This window comes from Cucurbita maxima, unplaced genomic scaffold, assembly GCF_002738345.1.
Source record: "Cucurbita maxima cultivar Rimu unplaced genomic scaffold, Cmax_1.0 Cma_Scf00026, whole genome shotgun sequence".
In the NCBI taxonomy this organism is placed as follows: Eukaryota; Viridiplantae; Streptophyta; class Magnoliopsida; order Cucurbitales; family Cucurbitaceae; genus Cucurbita; species Cucurbita maxima.
The window spans coordinates 174808-199759 of NW_019272042.1; the positions used below are offsets into that span (position 1 = coordinate 174808).

General features: G+C 36.1%; 4 protein-coding genes and 1 pseudogene across 7 annotated transcripts; 1 reads left to right on the forward strand and 4 right to left on the reverse strand.

Annotated features, from left to right (window-relative positions):
• Positions 1-676: 676 nt before the first annotated feature.
• Positions 677-5476, forward strand: LOC111498952 (protein NRT1/ PTR FAMILY 7.3-like). The gene is made up of 5 exons (XM_023150346.1): positions 677-968; positions 2098-2242; positions 2670-2887; positions 3548-4101; positions 4486-5476. The coding sequence occupies exons 1-5, from the start codon at positions 801-803 to the stop codon at positions 5357-5359; spliced, it is 1959 nt and encodes a 652-aa protein (XP_023006114.1). The 5' UTR covers positions 677-800; the 3' UTR covers positions 5360-5476.
• LOC111498956 lies at positions 5414-8141 on the reverse strand (annotated as a pseudogene).
• A 900-nt stretch (positions 8142-9041) lies between these two features.
• LOC111498957 (ycf20-like protein) lies at positions 9042-11315 on the reverse strand. Of its 3 annotated transcripts, XM_023150353.1 has the most exons (4): positions 11128-11273; positions 10305-10512; positions 9588-9811; positions 9042-9277 (listed from the first exon to the last, which is right to left on the reverse strand). In XM_023150353.1, exons 2-4 carry the CDS (start codon positions 10496-10498, stop codon positions 9237-9239), a joined length of 459 nt encoding a protein of 152 aa, XP_023006121.1. In that variant the 5' UTR covers positions 10499-10512; positions 11128-11273; the 3' UTR covers positions 9042-9236. The 3 variants fall into 3 exon arrangements, with proteins under 3 accessions (XP_023006121.1, XP_023006119.1, XP_023006120.1); XM_023150351.1 differs by having other exon boundaries at positions 9042-9811; XM_023150352.1 differs by lacking the exon at positions 10305-10512 and having other exon boundaries at positions 9042-9811; positions 11128-11315.
• A 992-nt stretch (positions 11316-12307) lies between these two features.
• Positions 12308-16001, reverse strand: LOC111498955 (syntaxin-61-like). 2 transcript variants are annotated; one of them, XM_023150348.1, is made up of 8 exons: positions 15856-16001; positions 15425-15484; positions 14291-14404; positions 14021-14134; positions 13494-13684; positions 13228-13318; positions 13065-13130; positions 12308-12536 (listed from the first exon to the last, which is right to left on the reverse strand). In XM_023150348.1, the coding sequence occupies exons 2-8, from the start codon at positions 15476-15478 to the stop codon at positions 12426-12428; spliced, it is 741 nt and encodes a 246-aa protein (XP_023006116.1). In that variant the 5' UTR covers positions 15479-15484; positions 15856-16001; the 3' UTR covers positions 12308-12425. The 2 variants fall into 2 exon arrangements, with proteins under 2 accessions (XP_023006116.1, XP_023006117.1); XM_023150349.1 differs by lacking the exon at positions 12308-12536 and having other exon boundaries at positions 13217-13318.
• Positions 16002-20733: 4732 nt separating this feature from the next.
• LOC111498953 (cysteine-rich repeat secretory protein 15-like) lies at positions 20734-24029 on the reverse strand. The gene is made up of 3 exons (XM_023150347.1): positions 23167-24029; positions 21149-21256; positions 20734-21043 (listed from the first exon to the last, which is right to left on the reverse strand). The coding sequence occupies exons 1-3, from the start codon at positions 23903-23905 to the stop codon at positions 21036-21038; spliced, it is 855 nt and encodes a 284-aa protein (XP_023006115.1). The 5' UTR covers positions 23906-24029; the 3' UTR covers positions 20734-21035.
• Between the last annotated feature and the right edge of the window lie 923 nt (positions 24030-24952).

Genomic DNA, 24952 nt, shown 5'->3' on the forward strand with positions numbered 1-24952 from the left:
AACACGTAAAATTCAAATTAATATCTAATATTCTAATATTCTAATATAAAGGATAATGTAGCCAACTAATTTGACCCACCTAGAAATTATATATATTTGATTTTTTTTATAGTATGGTTTTGATTAAAATAAGACTTTATGGTGGGTTGTTGGCATCGAATATAAGAAGTTTGGTGGGGAAATCAAATATGCGTCGTTATTTTCTAAATTTAAAATTTTATTTTAACAAAATAACTTAAAATTAGCAGTAATTAAGATTTAAAATTGAAATTAGTGCTTAACAAAATAGATGCCAAATATAAAATATTGGAGGGAGTTGGTGGGGGAAAAGATGGGACCTACCTTGTTGACTCTCTGAAATTATAGAAAATATACTTTTATGGATTTATTTTAATATCTAAAAACTACATAATTCTATAAATTTCTGTCCTTAAGATAGGAAGGCCCATGGGCCTTCCTGCAATCCAATATCTTTTATGGGCCTTCCTGCAATCCAATATCTTTTACTCCAACATTATTTTAGATGTATTTGTTTTATCTTTTACTGAAATATCAATTTTCAATTAAAAAACATTAATATAAAAGTTTTTGAATATAAATTAATAATAATAATAACGCTAATAAATCACCCACCCTCCGTTTTTTGGCGCTCACTCTCTACTCCGAACTTAACGAACAAAACAAATCCATAGTACGGGGAAAAGCGGCCGAATGGCAGTGTGTTGAGGACAAGCGTCCATGGCTGCCGTGGTCAACTTCAACGCAAATCCGGTTTGTTTCATTCAAAGCATCTGCCATGCATGGCTATCTTCAGTTTCAGCACTAGATTTCCTGCCTTTCCACTCGGATTTCAAAGCCTCATTTTCCCTCTTTCTCCATTTGCGAGCAGTGGGAGCGATTTTTTTAGGGCGATGGAGTCAAAACCAGAGCTCAATGGGACCGTTTCTTCAGGCAACGACCAACTTCAGGTAATAATGTGGCCTCATCATGATTTTCTTGCTTTGCTTTGGCTTTACTTCAATTTTCCCTTTTCATGATTTTGCCTCCGATGCCGCACATCGGTCAATTCATGCTATCATTGTCCATTTGTGCTCTCTATCTCTTTCTCAAAAAGTTCATTTTTATTCACAATAGGGTTTGCTTTTGACTGTTTGAGCTGGTGGATTGATTAGCCATCTTTTGTTTTTTCTATTACAAAATGTTCCTGATAAATTGATATAAACATGTTTCTTTATTATTTTGTTTGAACAACGCATTGAGTCTATACTTTTCTTTTACTTGGGTAATGATTTAGTTCCCATCCAGACTAAGGCCCCCTGTATTTTTTGTTTGATTCTTCATCACGGTATTTAGTGCTGTTTTCACTTTTCTCAAAGAATTATCTAAATGATTATCAAACATGAACTAAACTATTATCTCAAAAAATTTAGATTATTATCTCAGAAAGTTTAGGCGACGATTGGCGGTTGTTGTAATGATTAGGCCCTACTGTGAAAAATTCTACTAAATGTAACAAAGTTTCTTACCCGTGTTGATTGAAGAGCCAAATGTGTTTTCAGAGACTAAATGCCTTCCTAAGCCCACTTGATCATCACTTTATACAACAAAGTATTGATATAAGATTAAATTTACTACAACTTATTCGCTTAAGCTTATGGATTCGATGGTGATTTAATATGAGAGCAAGTAGTACTATGTTTAAACACTCATACTCTCATTTCTCTTCAATTAATATGGATTGACAACCATTTCCTCGATCTTGTTCTAATTTTCAAATCCACAAGTGAGAGGAGTATTGGAGCATGGAGATAAAAATTAAATTTATCATATAGCCCATCGATTTAGAACAACTTCTTATCTTTTAGGACACTACAATACTAGATAGATTTGCTTTCCCCTTTTTATTTTTTAACTAGAATGACACCATTTGAACTGTTATCTTCATCAAAAGTAAAAGTTGCTACAGTCCATTAAACATATACTTTAATCTCTGATGCTGCATCAACGATAGCTATTAATATATATTTTATTTAGCTTTCATTTGATATTGAAATGGACTTTTATAAAAATTTAATAGTATCGAAAATGTTGCAAAAGGTGGCAGATCTTCATCAGTTGGAGAATGGCCAAGAAGGGTTTCAGAGTTCAGGCTCAGAAGAAGCTGCTTTGGCTGATCAAAATGTCAAAACAACAGCAAAAGGAAGAAAAGTTGGTGGGTGGAATTGTGGGATGCTGCTGCTAGGTAAACAAAACTCGTTTATGTGGTCGTATTACAAATACCTGAGAATCTCAATGCCATTTTCATTTCAAGTTCGGCATTATCATTTTCCCAAAGGGATAGTTTAATAACATTCGATTTTCTCAATTGTTGCCATTTTCAGAAAAATAGATGGAGCATATTATAAACTAAGAAAGTTAAATTAGCATTTTGGTTACGTCAACTTGAATATAGCTCAACTAATTTGCGTGTATGCCCTGAACTAAAAGGTCAGAGATCTTCTTGTCCCATGTGTTTAAGGAAAAAACAAGATTTTGATTCTGCTTTGAGTTGTTCGGAAACATTCTCATTTCCAGTCTCCAATTTTAAGAACATATATGATGTTGTGGAACAAGCTCCAACTTTTATCTCCCCTCCAAATGCTTAGAAGTTGGTTTGGTAACTGTTGCAGTGAATCAAGGATTGATCACACTGGCATTTGCGGGAGTTGAAGTGAATTTGGTTCTGTTTTCAAAGTCAGTGCTGAGGCAAACCAATGCTGAAGCAGCAAATACATTCAGCAGATGGATGGGAACCACTTATTGCTTCTCTTTGTTGGGTGCATTTCTCAGCGACTCATACTTAGGAAGATATCTCACTTGTGTAATTTTTCAACTTGTCTTCATTGTTGTAAGTCAGCTTCTTCCCTTGTTATTCTGTTGCAAGACGATTTGATAACGACTAAATGCACATACATTTACTTTCAACTTTTAGAAATACTCTTGGTCAAATTCCAAGAACAAGGACGTATTGTAGATATCAGCCGACTGTAAGTTACTTCAAAATTTATTTTCTACTTTTTAGAAGAAAAAAAAACATGAAAAATTATTCTACTGCTTATGTATACTTTTCTAGTAAAACTGTTCTCATGTCATCATGTGTGATCCATTTCTGAGAATAAGTTTCCTGTGGTTAATCATGAGTATGTAAAGGGTTACCAAATAACTCTAAAAAACAAGTTGAGAAGTTGTTTGGCAGATAAGTTACCTCACAATCTCCTCTCCTTATTCAATTTTTGAAACTTGAGGGAATTTTTTGAAGCGGGCTGTCAAGGGCCTGCTTGTTGTACTTCGCTCGTGGCTCGCCCTGCTACTCGTTGGGTAGGCTTAGCTCACCTTAGAGTCGGAGAACTTCGATAGACAATTAAGGGTTTTGTAAGTTTTTAAATTCGCTAAGGAATAGTCAATAAATTAGCTTAGAAAACTAAAAACAAATTCTTTATTACGTGAGATCGAGGTTACAGAACGATATTATTGCTACATGAACTAACTTCATACTCTCTTTTTGCAGGGTTTGATAGCACTTTCCTTATTAACTCATATATCTCTGCTCAAACCCAGTGGTTGTGGAAAAATAGGCCAATTATGTGACCCTCATGGCTTAACTGAACTCATGATATTTTACATATCAATCTATCTAATCGCCTTAGGAAATGGAGCCCCCGAGCCTGCATTGGCTACATTCGGTGCAGAGCAGTTTGACGACAAGGATCCTAAGGAAAAGCAAGCCAAGGCCTCGTTTTACAGCTACTTCTATGTGTCAATAAACATGGGGTGTTTGATTGCAGAGACAGTTTTGGTTTATATAGAGAACTTGGGGCATTGGATGGTGGGGTTTTGGATATGTGCTGTGTGTGGATTGCTTGCCTATCTGTTGTTATTAAGTGGAACTTCGAAATATAGACAGTCCAAACCTTCTGGAAATCCTATATCAAGATTCTCTCAAGTTATAATGGCTTCCATGAAAAAGATGAATCTAAAAATGCCCTCAAATGGAGAAGGTCTTTATGAAGGCCCAGGGGGGAAAGAGGGTACAAGGAGAATGCTTCACACTGAAGGCTTCAAGTAAGTGGGTCTTCTTTTTTCTTTCTTTTTTCTTTTTTCTTCGTGTGATATAATTAAAAAAGGTTTTAGATAAAAATGAATGTCAACTTTAAGTGATAACTTTATGAGACACTGAGGTGTTTTATCATAATTTTCCATTTTTGTAATTGTAATCTAAGTAAAATGAATTTACTAAAATTATTCTTAGTTATATTTTCTAAAAACACATTACACTTCTAAAAAGTTTTATTATTAACCTGTGAAGATATTGAACAGCTATATATATATATGTATGTATGTATGGGGGTAGTTGTGATATGACTGAAGCCTCAATAATCAAGATGCTGACCTGAAACTTTTTGGTAGATGAACATTTTTTTTTTTTTTTTTTTTTGAATAATGCAGATTTTTGGACAGAGCAGCCATTCTTACAGAAGAGGAGACAAACTTGATATGCAACCAAGGGCAAACGGCAAATCCATGGAAACTTTGCACTGTCAGTCAGGTTGAGGAAGTGAAATGCATTTTGAGGCTTCTTCCAGTCTGGTTGTGCACTATTTTCGCCTCTGTTGTGTTCATTCAAATGCTCTCTCTTTTTGTTGAACAAGGAGCTGCCATGGACACCCTCGTTGTGTCAAACTTCCATATACCTCCAGCCAGCATGACCGCCTTCGACATTGTAAGCACGACCTTGTTCATCATGCTTTACGACAGGCTCCTTGTTCCTTTATACATCAGAATTACAAAACGAAAGCCAAAACCACCAAGTGAGCTACAAAGGATTGGGATCGGCCTAGCCATTACAGTAGTAGCACTTGTAATTGCAGGCTTTGTCGAGCAAAGACGGTTGAAGTATGCAAGTGTTACTGGTAAAGAAACTAGTTCTTTGAGTATTTTCTGGCAAACGCCACAATATGTACTCGTGGGGGTCTCCGAAGCATTTGTTTACGTAGCTCAGATGGATTTTTTCACATCACAAATACCAGACGGATTGAAAAGCTTGGGAATGGGACTTTCCATGTCTTCATCAGCAATGGGGAGTTATCTTGCAAGCCTGATTTTAACTACTGTAATGGCTATCACAAAAACTAATGGTAAGCCCGGTTGGGTTCCCCCGAACCTGAACGACGGTCATTTGGACCGGTTTTTCTTTCTATCAGCCACTTTGACTGCTCTCAACTTGGTCTTGTACCTTGTCTGTGCCAAAAGGTATAAAGGTTCTATAATAGAGAAGCAAGATGAAGACCTAGAAGAGGAGTTTGATAGTGAGTTCAAGTAAGAATCTTTTTTAGACAGGAAAATTGCAGGGAACAAAGACTGTTGAGCCACAGCATGGATATTATCATCTTTGATAAGAGAGGTTTGGCAATAATACAAGTTCCAGTCTTAGTTTAAACATTACTCATTTTATTTTAGAATTTTTTTAGAATCCGAAGATTTGAACCTCCAACCATTCTAAATATTATCGTCTTTGGGATGACGCAGAAGGACGATTTTCAATTTTTATTCCATATATATGGTTCCTTCAACTTTTGAATGATAAACCATATTGCCTGAAGTACATATAAAACCTTGGCTCATCACTCTCACTTCACTGGTAGTTACTGGGTGATTAAGAACAGTAGCAAGAAACCTAATAGATGAAGTAGACGAGGCTTCCTTTTTTTCACTTTGCCATCTTAGCTGTGAGTTCTCTTACCAACTTGGCAGCAACCATGGCTGTCATCCCATCGACGGTGTCTCGCTGAGGGTTGAACTCATCGACGTCGGCGCCCACGATATCCCCTTTGAGATTGTGAATGATGTTCAGAACACAACAGAAAGACAAACCTCCTGGCTCAATATGAGACACTCCAGGAGCGAATGCAAACCTCCTGGCTCAATATGAGACACTCCAGGAGCGAATGCTGGATCGAGGGAGAGAGTCCAAATCTATTGAAACGTAAACACCCTTTACGCCTTCCCCCAATTTCTGCATATCATATGATACAGTAAGAGTTAGGAAAGCAAAGCAGACAACGCCTAGCAAGGATCATAGAAGAAACACAGTACCAAATTTTCCAAATAGTCGCGATCTCTAGAAAAGGTTGGCATTTCATATAGCTCCACTCCAAATCTTTTGCACTGCTCTCTTCCTGCTTGAGAGATTGATCTTATACCAACCTGAAATGAAAAACCATTACTCAAGTTCAGTAGAACATCAGTAATAATATACGAGTGGCAACAAGGTTTTGATTCATGCTTATGAGATTCAGAGGAAAGAAAGTTACCTGCAAAAGTCGCCTGGCATAACCACCTTCCATAATTCGTGCAAAAGAAGAAGCATGTGAAAAATAGTTTCCTTCATAAGCATTATAATTATCAGGATGGGCATCTAGATGAAGGATATCAACTTGACCCCCAAGCTTCTCAGAAACAGCTCTGACAACGGGGTAAGATATGGAGTGGTCGCCTCCTAAAACCAATGGGCGTGGTGGATTCTGATGGATAAAGATTACTGAATGTTGATCCAGAAACTACAGTAGACACTAGATCCAAGTCTGAGGAGAAAAATGATGGATTAAAAGAAAAATAAGTTCAGGAGTGACTCACCTCTTCCATGACCAGCTTTACAGACTCGCTCACAACTTTCATCAATCTTTCATCATCTACACCACAGTCCCTGATTTCTTGGACAGGGACATCACCAACGCCAGTTAGCACTCTGGGGTCAGTAAGTTCTTTCCCTGCATCACAAAAGCATTGTTTTTCCACTGCCATGTTATTGCCAACGGATTTCATAATTTGAGCTAACATAGAACTTTGTTGTCTTGTCATGTAGTCCAACTTGCAGGTAAATGAATGTCCAGACAACACAATACACATTCAAAATCCCATAGGTTTCACAATTAGCTTCTGAAATCAGAACGTAAAAGCCCACATGTCATCATTCATGCCTAATTTCAAAATCTTAAATACAAGACTACAAAACAAATTATGATTTACCATCTTGAAGAATAGAAAATATTGTCAATTACAGAGAAGAACAGAGGATTAAGCTACTATCAACCACGTAAAAGCTCAAGCCTACCACTAGCAGAAATTGTCTTTCTTGGACTTTCCCTCAAGATTTTTAAAAAATGTCGGTTAGGGAGGGAGGGAGGGAGAGTTTTGACACCCATATAAGAAATGTTTTGATTCCCTCTCCAACCAACGAGGGATCTCACAATCCACCCCCTTGGAGCTTAGCGTCATCGCTGGCACACTACCTAGTGTCTGGCTCTAATACTATTTGTAAAATCTCAAGCTCACTGCTAGTAGATATTGTTCTCTTTGGACTTTTCCTTTCGAGTTTCCCCTCAAAATTTTTAAAACGCGTCTACTAGCTGTGGGCTTAAGTTGTTACAAAGAATAAAATACTAAGTTAATTTCATGAAAACTTCACAGAGGCTCTGAAGTTGGATTTGTGCTCCCGCACCGGATGGCTTCCTTGATCCGAGGAGGTGCAAACGCTGGGCCTTGAAGAAATGATGAGTTTTATGTCCCAAAGGGAGTGGATTGAAGGGAAGGAGTGTCAGCGAGACGCTAGGCCCTGAAGGGGATGGACTGTGAGATCCCACGTTGGTGCAAGGAGTTGGACTCTGGAGGGAGCAGATTGGGGTCCCACCCCGATCGGAGAAGGAAAGGAGTGTTTCCTTTGGCTTTTGCGGCGATACAAACATATTTAACATATTTAAGTAATGGTAGAGAATTTCCTATCAGTAGGAGCTTTCCGGCCCCCAAGCAAATCAACCTCCAATAACAGCAACGAGCAGCAAATACAGACTCAAGAAAGAAAACACGAAGAGCAAAAAAACAGTGCAATTCGCAACTCGTGAAACTCAAAGGATCTTTCACAAATCCAAACGCAAGAGCTCAGGGAAAAAGATAAAAACAGAACTGAAGCAGAATCATGAAATGAAAATGGAAATGGAGAAGGACAAAAAGAGCATCGGAACTTACCGATGAAGGGCGAGCGAGTCGATGGAGTGAATGAATGAATGAATGGGCCAATCAGCACAGTGGAAGAGCGTTCTTTCCAATTGCCGCCCCGTGACAGTTAAAAAGCGGCAAATAAAGTAAGATTTTTTTTTCTTAAACAATATTATTTCCTTATATTTCTATTTTTATTACTTTTTTTTTCTTTCTAAAGAGTATTTATTAGTCTTTTATTTATAAATTAAAAGAATATTTTTATATTACTTTTCTTACCAAAATTAAAATTAGGATTAAATTTCATACTGTGTCTAACTTTATAATCAACATTATTCAAGCTGATAGGTCAAAAGACGTTAAAACTTTTTGACATGTTACCTTTTGAAAAGAGTATGGATCAAAATGGAACAAATGTTGAAGTTTAGGGATCAAAATGAGATTAGCTCTGCATTGCCATTCATCCCCAACTGATCCGATGGAATTCTGCAAAATTAGTTGTGTCAAGTGCTATTGGCAGCTACCTATGTGCTACCGAACCGTTGAGACATGGATGTCGCAAACGGGTGGCGGCTATAGAAGGAATCCAACTTGCATTATGATAGCCGTTCTTAGGAAAGTCTTCAAACACCAACCATGTTCGTCTAGAAGGTTGAGCTGGTTGGTTAGACAATAGGACTCAAAAAGAAAGTCTTCAAACAGCAACTATGTTCGTCTAGAAGGTTGAACTAATTGGTTAGAAAATGGGAATCAAAAAGTGTCCTCAAGTTACTCGCAGTTCTTATGAAAGTCTTCAAACAACAACCATGTTCGTCTAAGGTTGAACTAGTTGGTTAGACAACGTGAATCAAAAAGCATCACCAAATTACTCAAAGTTCTTAGGAAAGTCTTCAAACAATAACCATGTTCATCTAAAAGGTTGAGCTAGTTGGTTAGACAACGAGAATAAAAAAGCATTGTCAAGTTACTCACAGTTCTTAGGAAAGTCTTCAAACAACAACCATGAGTTCGTCTAGAAAGTTGAGCTAGTTGGTTAGACAATGGGAATCAAAAAGCATTGTCAAGTTACTCACCGTTCTTAGGTAAGTCTTCAAACAACAACCATGTTCGTCTAGATGGTTGAGCTAGTTGGTTAGACAATGGAAATCAAAAAGCGCCAGTTCTTAGGAAATCCTTCAAACAGCAACCATGTTTGTCCCAAGGCTTCAGATCCATGAATTGGAGGTTCCATCCTCTGAACTCAGAACTTGGAAAAGAATAAACCCAAGTTAATGCAATTTGAAGATATACAGCAATGAATTTGAATTGTTAATAAATGATATGAATTACATTTTCTAAGTATAAATGGAAGAGGTTATGTAACCCAAAAATATCATCCATTTCATATTTAAAAGAATCCAAGAAAAGACCCATGGAAAGTCCAGCTTTCCAATAATTGAACATGGTTATTAGGCCTTTAATCTTGTTCAAAAGGGGAAGAGAAGCCCTATACATGAGGGCCCCAATCCCCTCCACAACAGCCACAGCCAATGCAGCAGATAGAACATCCCAGTCACCTGTTTGACCAATAACAGTTGCAAATGCAGTTGCACTGTAAAACCCAACCAAGAAGAAGAGTATCTTCAATGGAAGATTTTTCCTTAACTCGTTAATTCTCGCATTCAACTTGGTTTGAATAGCTGAAATAATTCGTGTCAGTCTCGTTCTGCCATTCGAGCTATTTGAAGGAGGATCAAATGGACTCTCTTCCACACTGCTCCTAATGGATAAGGCCATCTTCCTGTACCACAAAGAATAATAACAAATTACAAACATAGACTAATCATACAACCACGATTCTTCTCAAGTAACGTTAAAGATAGCTTAAAAAGTTTACGCCTGTGAAGGCTATGAGAATATTTGCTCAACATTATGCCATCCTGTTGTCTTTCACATATGGCATATCACCGTTTCCCTTTGAGGTGCACCCTTAAGTTTACAATCATTATTTCCCTTGTGTTGCCAAGGGCCCAAGAGAAATTTTACTATAGGCTTTGCAATGAATTTACGAAGTTCAAGTGTTCTACCAAGTAAGGAAACTATAGTGTACAATTTGTAGAGTACAATAATCAAGAGATGCAGGAAGGGAAGAAAACAAGCTGCTTGACTGACTTTATAACTTGCATTTCTTGAACAAATTCAACATTTTGATGCTCGTAACGCCATAAAAGAATAGCATAACTAACCTAACCTAACATAGTCCCTAGCAATTACAGCTACCTTAAGTAACTTACTTGAAGTTCTTTAGCACTGAAGGTTTGGTCACATAGAAGGAAAAAGAGTGATGGTGAAGTTGACCATGGAGCACATAAGTGTTGTAAAAGCATGCTGCGAGGCCGGGAACCGAAACTCTTGTTTTCGCATATTTTGGAGATTGAAGCTTACTGGTTCTTGGATAAGGGGATAACAACCTCATTGGAAATGCCATTACATTATCTTGAACTGCAAGCAATATTCAAGTACTTTTATTGAGGAACACATAACTTCTTTATATAGAATCTTAAAATAAACGAAATCATCACATATCTATTCCTTCATGCCTTGGTCATTTCAAAGAAACGATAAAACGATGAAAAGACAGATTTATGAGTTCCATATGTCCTCAGTTGCTGCTTGGAGCTGACAGTTCCTTTATCTCTTCACAACTTTATCATATGAAATTTGTCTTTAGAAATAATATGCGAAATCTCTCTTTAATCTAAATCCGCTCTGCCCATTACCTTGTGGGCGTGAACCAAATAGCTTAGAGTTAGTAAAAATAAGCAAATGGTTCAAATTCAACTGCAGAACTTAAAATCTATTCGCACAACTCAGATACAATCTTCCTAATCGTCAAATTTTCAATTTCTGTAAATCTTTCAGCCACAGTCCTTTACGCACGCTCTAAATTACACTGAAATACAACGATTCAGTCGTAGACATTCAAGGTGCAGACCAATTTCCTGCAAACCTAATTAGAATTCTATCAATTGAACAACAGCTCGCAGAGGGGAAATTGAAGTAATCTGAATAGACATTAACCAGAAAATCAAGAAATAGGTTGAATAGAATGCTTACAGATCGATATCCGAGCCTAAGCAACTTGTCAGATTATCTTTCACGATTCTCCCATGGAGGTTTAGCTGCAAGAACTGTTCGTCTCTTTCATCAATCGTCGGTCTTAGGCGTGGGGGCAGATTTTGGCGCCGTACCTTAGAACTCGGATAGTCCATTTTTTAGCCAATTTAATAAAAGAGAAAAAGAAAGGCAACGGGTTAAAAATTTAAGACTTTAAAATATCATTTTTTTAATTATTTAATCCAAATGACTAAACTTGAAATTTATTATAAAGTACGAGACATTTTAAAAAATTGATAGTATAATAACTAAAATAGGATGAAATCTAAAATATGTGGGCTAAAATAATATTTTGACCCAATTGAAATATATAATTATTCTATTTTAATATACTATTTTCAAATATTCCGGTTATAAATCTTAAAATAGCCCAAAATTAATTTTTTTTCCGCGAAAAAAATAGTAATAGCTTCAATTCAATAAAAAATAAAAAATAATGTTTAAACTTCATGGCATCAAAGGTCCCTCCATCAATTTTTCTATTAAACATGTCACATATTTTTATAAATTTTTATGATTAAAATAATATATTTATCTAATTATTATTTTTACATCTCCTTTCATCCATTTTCCTTAAGTTCTACTTCCTCATCAACCCTACACGATTATGAGATCCGGTAGCAATATTGATAAACTTTATGCAAAAAAAAAAAAAAAAAAAAAAAAGGGTTTTGTTTTAAATACTTGCATATTTCGCGTGATCTACTTTTTGGTTCTAAGAGTGAATACTATCATCACGGTCTAACATTAGCTATTTTAGATTGCTTTGTTCTTGCTCACGTGCTTTCTAAGAAGATTCTTAAGAGGTCACCCTACAATTGCTCAAAGTAAATCACGACTCATTATAGAGTTATAATAGAGATTAATATTTTGTTATCTAGTTTTATGCGAATTCATATGTTATGCATGAACGATTTGAATCAAATCATTTGTATCAATTACAAAGTATCAATAACGTACTAGGATAAGACACTCAACCTTATTCATATATTATAGACCCTTTAGGTTATTAATTGAATACGATTCTTCCCTATGTCAACCACATACTCAAATTGTTTAAGCACAATTATAAACCATCGTGATAACGTTAGGTAAAAAAGTATAATGCGTTAACGACNATCATAAACCTGTAGAGATTTATAATTACAAGAAATTAAGGTATACCAACTCTATCAAAGAAACTTCAAAACAAAGATAAAGGCTGGATGATGCCTCGTGTGAATTATGATGAACAAAAACTAGGTGAGGAACACCAACACAAAAAGGATGATGAACAAAGCTACCAAGAATAATATCATCATTATCTGCCCCTTGGCGCTGGCCTTCTTCATCACCACAGCTACTTTTTTCTGTAAGGTTCCATACAAGATAAAAGGGGAAAGCAATGTTTAAATACCATTTTGGTCACTCACTAAGCTTTCGAATTTGTTCTACTTTAGTTCATAGACTTTTAAAATATCTATTTTAATATATGAAATTTGAAATAATAATCATTTTGGTCCTTGCTATATTTTATTTCCATCTAATATCCACTAGTCAAAGGCTCGTTGTTTCAATCTCGTGTTGATACACATATTTGTCATTAGTTTGTTAAAAATAAAATAAAGGCAAGGACCAAAATGGTTTTTTCTTTTTTTTGGAAGTCTAAAGACTAAAATAAACCTTTTAAAAGTTAAGTGACCAAAATTAAACAAATTTGAAAGTTCAAGGAATAAAATAGAACAACTTCAGAGCTGAACAACCAAAATAGATTTTTTTTTTTTTTTTCTAGAAAAAACCCATTTGATTTGATTACTGCTAAAGATTTCAGAATCTCATTATTGTGAATCTTAAGCTAATATTCGTGCATATGACCAGCATTGAGATCATGAACACACCTGAACAAAATCAAGACGATTCGATGTACTGTCCATTTCCATCCCTAGGTTGTCAATAATTTTATCCTGCATAGAAAGATTTTTTTGAGTCTTAGAAAGTTCATCAGACTGCAGATGTATAGAGAGAATCAATTAGCAGCACTGCAACCTACAGAATGTACACCTGTGCAAGGAGCTCTTCATGTATTGTGAGCCCAACACCTCCAATTCTCACCACACTCGCACTCAATTCATCCAACTCCTCGTCCTGCTGCCTATGAATACACATTTTGCAGGGGATCAAAATCCAGGTGAGTTGACAAGTACTCTACTCTACATAAATTTTATTATGTTATTCTTGTACTTCATCATCATACTTGATTTAGAGATAGGTTTCCACTTAAGCAGGAGGATTCTGTTAACAACCCGGGTAAGAAATATATACATTACCTTATTAGAAGCAGCTGTCTATCTGATTCGGATGAGATGAAGTCATCATTTTCTTGGTGGGCTGAATATAAGTTTGATTCTTCTGTTTCAAGTGCATTGGGTAGTCTCATCAATTCTCGACGCATCCCACTTGCACTAGCAGTTCCAGTTTGCTCCTTTCCAGCTCCTACTACTTTCTTAACATTTCCAACCTAGTAAAGTAACAAAATAAATGCATAAGAGAAGCTCTGTTCAAACTAATTAGAAGAAATGGACATATTACTTGAATATTTTAGTCTTTATAATGGCTTTGGACAAAGAATTTCTTAACATATTTGAAAATAAACTTCAGTGGTATAACCGTAGGACCACAAGAAGCACATCAATAACTATATGGAAAAAACAAGGATTGCAAACTTGTTTATTACTTTATTTTAACTCAACTGTTGATGCAAAAAAAAAAAAAAAAAAAAAAAAAAAAAAAAAAAAAAAAAAAAAAAAAAAAAAAAAAAAAAAAAAAAAAAAAAAGAAAGCCAGACAAGTAATACCTGCATCCTAGCTGTACTCGTCCACCTCCTTCGTTTCTCAAGTTCCGCATGATCAATGCCATACCAAGAAGGATCTCTAGCTGCCACAGCAATAGCTTTGTCCAATTCGTCCACCTTCCTATCAAGAAAGCTTATGTCACTAGACAAAATTAGAAGCACCAGTAGCAACATATTGAATCATGCTTAGTCACACATTGAAGCCCCAGAACAAATTAAGTTGCACAACAGATAAAAGAAGCAGACAACATGGTTTAGAAATTGAGAACTTACCTGCCATTCAATACTCTCACAGGAAGCGAGCAACTCTTTTGTTTGTTGTGCTCTCTCTCCTGGATCAGAAGATATCCTTTCCCATTGGTGAAAGCTGGATTGCACTTTATCGATCTGATAGAGATAAAAAAAAAAACACATTATAAAAAATACACATGTAGCCAAAAAAAGTGGTAGAAAACCAACATTGACTTCAAAAACAACATGTAATTCACAAATAAATTATTTGCGACCAAAAATAATTACTAGAGAAGCAAAGGTCTGAAAGATCAAATCGTCTGTTCAAGCACCAATGTAAATCAACACTTTATGGATGTCAGAATCAAGTCAGAGAACTTCCAACATTAGTTTTTTCTTTTAGGATTTCATGATTTGGAAACAAGAAACTGGATCATGCAGATCTGTCAATAATTTTTTTTGAGGAATTCATAATACTTTCATCTGGAACTAGTAATAATCATTCATCAATATTCGATCTAGAAATGTAGAACAGGCTTAACAATGAGGCATTCGATTGTTTTCTAGAATAAGACATAATCAGACCTTCAAACAATATCCTTCATGTAGTCTACCGTAACTTATGCCTGTTCAAGGAATGCTGGGTATTGGGATGCCATGTTCGTCTATTCACACAGAATATTCGTGTTGACAGAAATACTAGATACAAATGACAGGATATATTTTTGGAGATAAGAAAAAATCTCATCAGGATCTACAAGATGTCAGCAAGTGAAAGGAGAAGGTTCCATTTACAGCAATCATATTTGTTCTCTACCGAAATACTCCAAACACTGGCAGTTGCTACAAACGTTGTGATTTAATGTGCATTCCAGTCTCCACATTGTTTGGTAGTTCTAGTTATATTTGTATTTTGACATTTTTGTATGAGAATTTTCATCATGTCTCGTTTGTTGATATTGGTTCATTTTGCAGCAAGCGAATATAGCTTCAAACTTTATCGCTATTTCCACTCTCCAATCTCCCTGTTCTAATTCACACTCTTTTTCTTTTAACAACCAAATCAATATTGCAGAAAAAAAAGAACATGCTTCAAAGGAGCTTGATTTAAATAAGTCGGTGAGCATAATTCAAGCACAGTAGGTAATCATAACAAGATGCAAGCAACCAACTTACAGATTCTTGAATCTCGTCTTTTACAACATAGAACGGATCTTGAGCCGATGGCATGTTCAACTGCAATAAATAATAGCTAACAAAATGACTTCCAGAAATCAATACTCCGTTCACATTCAACAGAACGAAAGAATAACCGAACTCACACCCTCAAAACAGCTTAGTTTCACTCTCGATAGCGCATAAAATAGAATTTACGCGCGCGAATTTGTTTCGCTCCAATTCAAACAAAAAATTAGCAGAAAAAAAAAACTCCATTGCATGCTGAGATCATCAATTGGAAATTAGCAGAAAAAAATCCCCTCCCCATCACTACGCCAGATCTAGAATTGGAGCTTATCGATTAATGCAAAACAAAGACGAACCAGGAAGGAGAAAGTGATCGAGAATCGGCGTTCTGAAAGTGATAACGAGAAAGAGAAGAGGCAAACCTGAGAATGAGGGCGGTGGAGAGTGTAGATCTGATGAAGAAATTGCTGAATGCTTGCTGGTGAAGGGAGAGCGCAACGACCTGTGGAGAGGATTCGAAGAGAGAGAAACTCTCCTCCTCGTTTCTCTCCAAATCTAAATACTTTTCCAATTTCATTATTTGTCTATTTTTTTTAAAAAAAAATTAAAGTTCTATTCATAGTGATTAATAAATAATTTCAATACTTTCTTAAATTGCTAAGTTTTATTATTTAATGAGTGACATAATTTTATATGTTTGAATATAAAACTTAAATATTTGGACTATAAATAATTTAATAGGTCAATTATTATGTTTATATTCGAAGGTTTAAGAAAATGTTATTTAAATGACTTTTTTTTTTGAAATACCATTTAAATGGATTTTTAATTGGGTGAAAAACTAAGTGTACATCAGAAGTATATATATATATACTTCAAAGCTCAGTGAAGCGGGCGGGAACTGAGCTTTTACTTCTCTGAACATGGCGGCAACGACAGCAACAGCCCCAAGAAGGACGAGTTCGACGGAATGACAACATACGACGACGATAACGAGCACGAATCCAAGGAGAGGGTAATCCATAAGTACTTCCTTCAAGAATGGAAGCTTGTTTAAGTCCATTCTCGACTACATCGTTTCAAATGAACGAGTCTCCGGCATCTCATCCGTCCACAATATCCGATCCATTGTAATCTTTTCCGAAACTCTTTTTCCATTTTGTTTCAAGATCGCATATCTCATTTGTGGATTGGAATTTTTTTTGTGAATTGGTGCCTGTTTAGCTTATAGCTCTGGTCTAATTAACTTTCATTTTGTTGACTAGACTATTTATTTGATTAAAGTGAAAGTTGTGACTCAATTAGTTTATGGAAGTTAAAAGACCAGTTGCTTTTGAGTTCGTAATTTATTACGTCTGTGGAGATTACGAGATCTATGGAAATGAGAATAAAATCATTGGTTTATTCGGGATATTTCAAAATTTGGGTAATGTTGATTGAAAAACAGCTGCAATCTAGTCAGCGAGGTGGATAGGGTTTCTAGTAGAGATGTGTACTGGCCTCCTTGTTTTCTCTCTGAAGTGTTTCCTCATTACATCTGTGAAGAGGAAGACGTGGTGTTTGAGATGATATGAATTTAATGGCATGGCGGTAGGCTGGAGGCCAAGATGGCTATGGTGGGGGTCCTAATGGTTATTTATGTCGCTGGTGAAGGTGGTTCTGTTTCAGGAATCAAGATTCTGGGAGCTGGACCAATTTTCTGAAATATTTCCTTGCTGTTTTATTCTGATGAAGGGTTAAACTTCCTGGCAGGCATTACATTATGATATTCGAAGAGGTCCACCTAGTGCTGGTTCTCATGAACGTGATGAAATTTCCTGAAATATTTCCTTGCTGTTTCATATGTTTGTGTTGAGCATTTGGCCGTGCCTACCATCGCACAGACATGAGAGAGATTTTGAAGCAACTTGCTCCACGTCTTCTCACAGTTGCTTGTTATGATCGTGAGGTATTAAACTGTAAACTTTTTAATTTTAATTTTCGACCAATACCTAACAGTGGAATTATTGTTCCTATTCACACCACTATTATTGTGTAACGACCCAAGCTCACTGTTGGCAAATATTTGTTGCCTTTGGCCTTTTTCGTTCAGGCTTCACCTCAAGGTTTTAAAACGCGTCTGCTAGGGAGAAGTTTCCACACTCTTATAAGGAATGTTTCGTTCCCTTCTCTAACCGATGTGAGATCTCACAATCCACCCTTGAGGGCCTAATGTCCTCGCTGACACACCACCCAGTGTCTAACTTTGATACCATTTGTAACGGCTCAAGCTTATTGATAGCAGATATTGTTCTTTTTGAGCTTTCTCTTTTGGACTTCTCGTCAAGATTTTAAAAATGTGTCCGCTACGGAGTGGTTTCACCCAACAGCTTTTCAAGTCACGAAAATGTTAGAAGACAAGGGAATAATCCACATGGCATTGATAGAGTGAATACTGCCGACTATTTTTCACTTGCGTCTCGAGTAACTTAATATCTGAAAGTTTCTGTGTATAGCTCGATACGAGGGGTGTCTCCTTCCATTTATTGATAAACTACTGTGCAACAAAATATGTTATTAGGTATTCTTTAATTTTTCCAACATACTGTTTTTTTCTATTCTTTCTAATGAAATTCATTTTAAAATTAATTTTATAGATGTATCTCTTTGTAAATTTTTTGTTCCTGCTCATGCGCTCTATTAATATTAAACTTTTGGTGCATTATGATCCTTAAATTTGTCTGTAGCTTTGGCACATGACAATATATAGAATTCTGATATTCTGTTCTGTTATGTTAGTGAGAATGTGGTAGAACCATAAAAGAACATAGGATTTAGACAATGTTTAATTTCTTTAATTGCCTTTGTTCAAGAATTGTACTAGGCATTACCTGATAGGTGTTGATTAACATATAATGTGCTTGTGCAAATTTTGAAGTTGATGGATTGAGAAATTTGTTGAAAGAAGATTAATTCCATTTTGGCTGTTCTTTCCCTAGTCATAATACTTTTGCTCATTCTTGATTTCGTTGATGTTTTAACCAGAAGGTCTTTGATTTTTCTACACTCAATGGTTTGAAGTTGGGATCATAGTTGTCTATACACAATTCATTTTTTAGGATATTGGCACATATAAGTTTTAGAATTGAGGGATATTTCCCACTCTTCAACCCTTGTGATTGATAAGCATCGCAGACAGAATTTTATTGTCAAATGTGTTTGCAATCGTTACTCATAAAATGAGAAGCTCATTTTCTATTTAGCAGTAAACCCTGTGACGTGTTTTCTCAGTTTCATGGTTTGCATGTTTCAGGATAAAGGTCTGAGAGAACTGGTTGCAAATGTCCTTTTTGCCCTTGAAAAATGTAACGGCCCAAGCCCACCGCTAACCGATATTGTTTTCTTTGGACTTCTGAGCTTTCTCTCAAAATTTTTAAAACGCTTCTGCTATGGAAAGGTTTGTACACTCTTATAAATAATGTTTGTTCTCCTCCCCTACTTTTCCAAGCTATGCTATAGAGAAGTTAATTTCTTACACTCTCTCATCTGATTTGTGCATGCGCTATGGTGCAACGTTGGCAGTGGGTGAAGTTGTTTTATCATTACATCAACGTGGACATATTCTTTCCTCTGGTTCGTACAATTTCTTCCCTCCCTTGCTAAACAAATTATTTCTTGTTAAAGCTATACCTTGAATCAAATGCATAGCTTTATTTTTTGGCCACTCTATCCACTCTTCCCTCTAAAATTTGATTTTTCTCATCCATGTAAACACTAGCTGAAATTAACTTATCCAATTGCATCTTCTATTCTATAGTTCCCCATTTAAGATATAACTGGTCAGTTCAAGTGTTCCAAGTTCATAACTATTAATGATAATTTCCAACTACTCGAAAGTTGTATAGCTGGGCGTGTTGGAGGATTTAGAGAGGGATTTTTGGAGAAGTTCAAAAGTTTTGTACACTTCATGCTTCCCTTGTGTTCATAATACGAAGTTATAATGCGACTTCATTTTTCTTTTTAACACAAACAATTGGAGCTCTTTCATAATTCGTTTTTGGTGGCTCCTTTATGTGATCTTGGCCAATGTTTTTGTGGTCACCTTTTGCACTCTTCTTTCTCTTAATGAAATCTGGGTTACATGGAATGAAAAATTATGTCCAACTGTTGTTTTCAGATATGCATAAACGTGTTGCTGGCATTGTTCCTGCCATCGTTCCTGCCAATGAAACGGCACGACTATATCGTTGAAAGGGTGGAGGGATAGTGCATGCAGCTGGCTCTCGTTTCATTTGGTGTATTTCTCTATCTCATTTGCCATTGCTGGAAGAGACTAAGCGAACGTTGCTTGATGCTCTTAATGAGAATTTGAGACATCCTAATTAACAGATTCAGGTGATTGGTTTATAATCTGCGAAATGCTGGCTCATTTCTACATATCTCTGATTATTTAGTGAACTGCTTATTTGATTGGTTGAGAATGGTCAGGAGGGAGTCATATTGGCTAATTTAAGAGATAATCTTGAGTTTATAGGTTAAGAATACATCTCCATTGGCATCCAGACTTTTTGGAGAAACAAAAAAACAAAACTGCGAGAGCTTAGGCTCAAAGTGTTGTACTATTGTGAAGAGTCGTGGTTCCTAACATGGTATCAAAGTCTTGCCCTTAACTTAGTTGTGTCAATATAATCCTCAAGTGTCGAATAAGGGTGTACTTTGTTTGAGAACTTCAAAGAAGGAGTCGAGCCTCGATTAAGGGAAGGTTGTTTGAGGGCTCCATAGGCCTTGGGGGAGTCTCTATAGGCTCTATAGTGTACTTTGTTCGAGAAGATGATTATTTGGAGAGTCTCACATTGGCTAATTTAGGAATGATCATTGGTTTATAAGTAAGGAATACATCTACATTTATGAGAGCTTAGGCTCAAAGTGGACAATATCATATCATTGTGGAAATTTGTGAGCATTTGTGCTTAGAGTGGACAATATCTACCATTGTGGAGATTTGTGATTTCTAACATGATTATGGTCGGTCGAATGTTGCTGTTAAATCTTTGAAACATTTGTGTCACCATATCTGCGGACCGTAGATATGCAGGCAAGTTTTTTCATATCTTCATAAGAAATGTTCGTAATGTTTCGTTTCTCTCTCCAACTGATACGTTGAAAACCTATTTCATTGTTATATCATCAACAAGGACTTAAATTGACAATTTTAAAAGTCTAAGTGAGGTGGATTATTATAATATCTCACGTTTCTTCCATAACATTAATAAATCAACCTAATAAATGGGTAGGTTGGGTTTTTGTTGAGGAACACGAAGAGATCAAAGGGAATCTACAGCCCTTTTCAAGTTGATGACATTTAGAGAGTGGCACTTAACACTAGAAGATAGCACCCACTTGCAATTTTTTCTTTCAATTCATCATACAATATGAATATTTTCAAAATTGAGGCCCCAAAAAGCAAAATGACCCAATCCCAAAGAAAAAGGGTATGTTGAAGATAAGAGTGGCATCACAATAATATTTTTTAATAAACATTTTTGGTGGGAAACTTTCATCTCTCTCCATGATATATATTCTCCATTAAAGCAAAAACAGCACAAATCTCTCCCTTCTCCTCTCAGCTTTCTGCATTTCACAAAGAATCATGACTTGTAAACAAAACAAAAAAATGAAATTATTTGCAAACTTGACATGAACTAGAAGAGAGGCAAAGTTTTGATTTTTATTTACCCATGGCTCTTCTGCAAACTGAGAGGAGAACAACAAGGATGGCGAGACCAGCAACGACGCCGATGATGATCGCAATGGTCTTTCCCGCTTGGTCGTCGCTCGAAGAAACTGGAATGAGAATTTATAGTTTTGTGAAGGATTGTTGTTTGAAGCTTGAGCTAAAGAGGCTGCATCTTATGTATATACAATGCAAAAGCACATAAAATGTGGCCCTATATTTGTGAACTTTATGGCTTAGGAAAAGTTTCCCACTAAAACTTTTAATCTAAAAAGTAAAAGCAAGATCAAGATATGTTTGGGTTTTTGAGGGAGGTAAACAAAATTTCGACACATGGGTTCGGTAGCGTTTTCATTTTTTTGTTTTTAAGAGACACGGGTTATTTTTAATGAATAACTCTTATTTAGTCTATTCTTATCGTTTTCACTACTTTTATCTATAGTTTCTTCGGTTTGATATCTACTTTTTGTAGACATATTTTCAAAATCCAAAATTTTTTATCTTTGGAATTTGACCTCGAATTCAAATATTTTCGGTGCTAAGAAACTAGAGTACAATTATTTTAAACTGATTTAAAAATCGAGATAACAGGAAGAAAGAACATCATTTGATGGGCCCAAAATTTCACTTCAATGGAATTTTGAATAAAATTGGGGATTGTTCTGAAATCAACCCCTTTTTGGGGGTAAGTGGGAGCTTTTTGGATCCAAAATATGGAGAATGTCATTTGAACAAAATTGGGTGAAACACTATTTTCAATACCAACCCAATAATTTTGTTTAGATTTGGAAAAGGGCCTTGGAAAAATGCAATTTTAAGATAGCTTTATTGTGAAAGGAACATAAAGAAGAACAAAAGGTTGAGGTAGCAGGAATAAGTAGGGGATAGCACCAATGGAAAAAACAATGCCTAAAAAGAACACAAATTAAAGTGGAATGCTTTAAATCTTTTTTTTCTTTTTATTAAAAGAATTACTTGTTGACCCATTTTACATCTCTCTAGAACACTCTCGTCTTCATCTTCACCAAATGAAATGAGAGGTCTAGATGTTGGTAGAACATTCAAAACTTCGAATCTATTCACATGACTATTTTATTTTTAACTCACGATCAAACAACTCACAACTTTGTATCGTATATGAGTTTTTCTTTGGTATAAAAGCGTGCCTAATTCTCGGGCATTAAACATAGGCTCGACTTTTAGGTTATGCAAACATAATCGATGAGTTGAGAACGCCCTTAAGAAAAAGACCCCCCACTAGTTTATGAAAAAGTGTTTTAGTCTGCCTCACGGTTTTAAAACACGTCTGCTGGGGAGAGATCTCCACAACCTTAAAAAGAATGTTTTGATGTTTTGTTCTCCTCCCCAACCGATGTGGGATCTCACAATCCCCCTCCAGCGTCTGGTTTTGATACCATTTGTAACAGTTCAAGCCGTTACGTATTGTTGTTAGCCTCACGGTTTTAAAACGCGTCTTGATAGGGAGAGGCTTCCACACCCTTATAAGGAATGTTTCGTTCTCCTCTCCAACCGATGTGGGATCTCACAATCTACCCCCTTAGGGGCCAGAGTCTTCACTTACACACTGCCCAGTATCTGGCTCTAATATCATTTATAACATTTCAAGCCCACCGCTATCTGATATTGTTTGCTTTAGCCTGTTATGTATCGCCGTCAGCCTCACAGTTTTGTGATACATCTGCTAGGGAGAGGCTTTCACACCGTTATAAGGAATGTTTTGTTCTCCTCTCCAACCAATGTGGGATCTCACAATACACCCCTCTTAGGGCCCAGTGACCTCACTAACACACTGCTCGGTGTCTGGCTCTAATATCATTTATAACATTTCAAGCTTATCGCTAATAAATACTGTTCGCTTTAGCCCATTACGTATCATCGTTAGTCTCGAGGTTTCCACACCCTTATAATGAATGTTTCGTTTTCCTCTCCAACCGACGTTGGAACTCACCGAAAGTGATAGAAAAGAATAATGAACTAGTTTTTGGAAAGCAAGGCTTACCAGACGAATTAGGGTAGAAGCCAGATGCCCAATAGCGAGCATAACACTGTCCCAAAAAGACATCAGCAGCAGCAGCTGATCCACACAAGCTCTTCAACTTTCCAACAGCATCAGCAAGGCAAGAAGAACAATCTTGTGAACTCAAATCCCCCAAACACTGAGCATACCCTTGCACCAACCCTGAACTACTAACCCTAAATCCATTCCCCGCCCCGACCTGCATATCACCAAGCACGTCGTCCCGCCTTCGAAAGAACTCGACATCATTACTCGAGCTCGAGCTACACTTCTTGAACCTCACACTAGTGTCCAACTTCCCCAAGAAATCCAAGTGCTCATATCTCACATAACACCCCTCCAATTGTAGGGATGCCCCATAAGAATAAGGGCATGCCAAGTGAACTTGGTTCACTCCATTCTGTATACACTTTGAGCAATCAGTTATGGCCATGTCCCCTCTACATTGATAGAGCCCAAAAATGGCTCCCTCAGACTGGGCTGAGGAGTCATTGCCAATGGCATAGCCATTGTAGGTCATTTGGGAAGATGAGGACACCATTGATGATAGCAAGGAGTTGAAATTCGATTCAAATTGGGAATTTTGTTGGTATTTCTCATTAGAACAGCCTGCATAGATGAAGAGATGGGCTCTTATGGGGAACCCATAAAGGAACCAACTTTTCAAAGAAGAAGAGAAGAAGAGAAGGAAGAGAGGTAATTCAAGGTTTCTTCTCCTCATTACTATCAATTCCTTTCAGTGTTTGTTTACTCAAACTCTTCTCTTTGAAGCCTTTGTTTTTGGTGTTTTCTTTTCATGGAACCCTTTTTCTTTTGGGTTTTTTAATGCTTCCTTTTCAATTCCCACAAACAAAACAACCCATTTTGTGTTTTTTTTAAACAATTGACTTTAAGGGAAGGAATCTTTTACCATCCATATCATCATTTCAATACCCTTTTCTTGAACATATGACTATTTACTTTAAAAGGTAATGACACCATCAAGACCGTTCGACTTGGTTCGATTCAACGCTCGATTTTAGTTTGGTCCAGCCCAATTTTCACTCTGGTTCAGTGGTTCATCGCATTCTAAGTTGAAATCGAGATATGAGTAATAGAATATGCACATGTAAGATCCTACAATGATTGAAAAGGAGAACGAAACATTCTTTACAAGAGTGTAGAAACTCTCCTTGGTGGACACATAACCAGATAGCGGAAAAGAAATAGCTCAAAAAAGACAATGTTAGCCAGCTGTCTTATAATACATCTATTTAGTATTAGTTAGATTTAATTTGGGCCTAGCTCATTACGTAGACTTTAAATATTGGGCCTCAAACTAGAGAATTTTGATGGGCTAGGCCCATTTAAATTACTATGGTTTTGTTATATAACTTTAGCAACCAACGTATTTAACGTGTTCAGATATTTTAACGTTGATGCAATAAAATAATCCTATTTAAGAATAAAAATTAGTTTAAATTACTTTTTTAAAAATTAATTCCAACTTTAAACCTTTTAATTAATAAATTTAAAGTTTTAATCTAAGACTATGAGTAGAAGTAAAGTAATCCCTTTATGTTTTTTTTTAATTTAAGAAAATAGTTATGTTCCTCGCACGGTCATCGAAACGCGCACGTGACAAAGAATTACTTTGCATAGAAGAAATCCTAATTTGCAAACTTACTGTAATTGGATTTTCTCTTCCTTTTAATAAAAATTTAAACTAATTTTTTCCTTTTCTATTTTTTCAATATAAAGAAAATAATAATATTTATGTTCCTTTTAT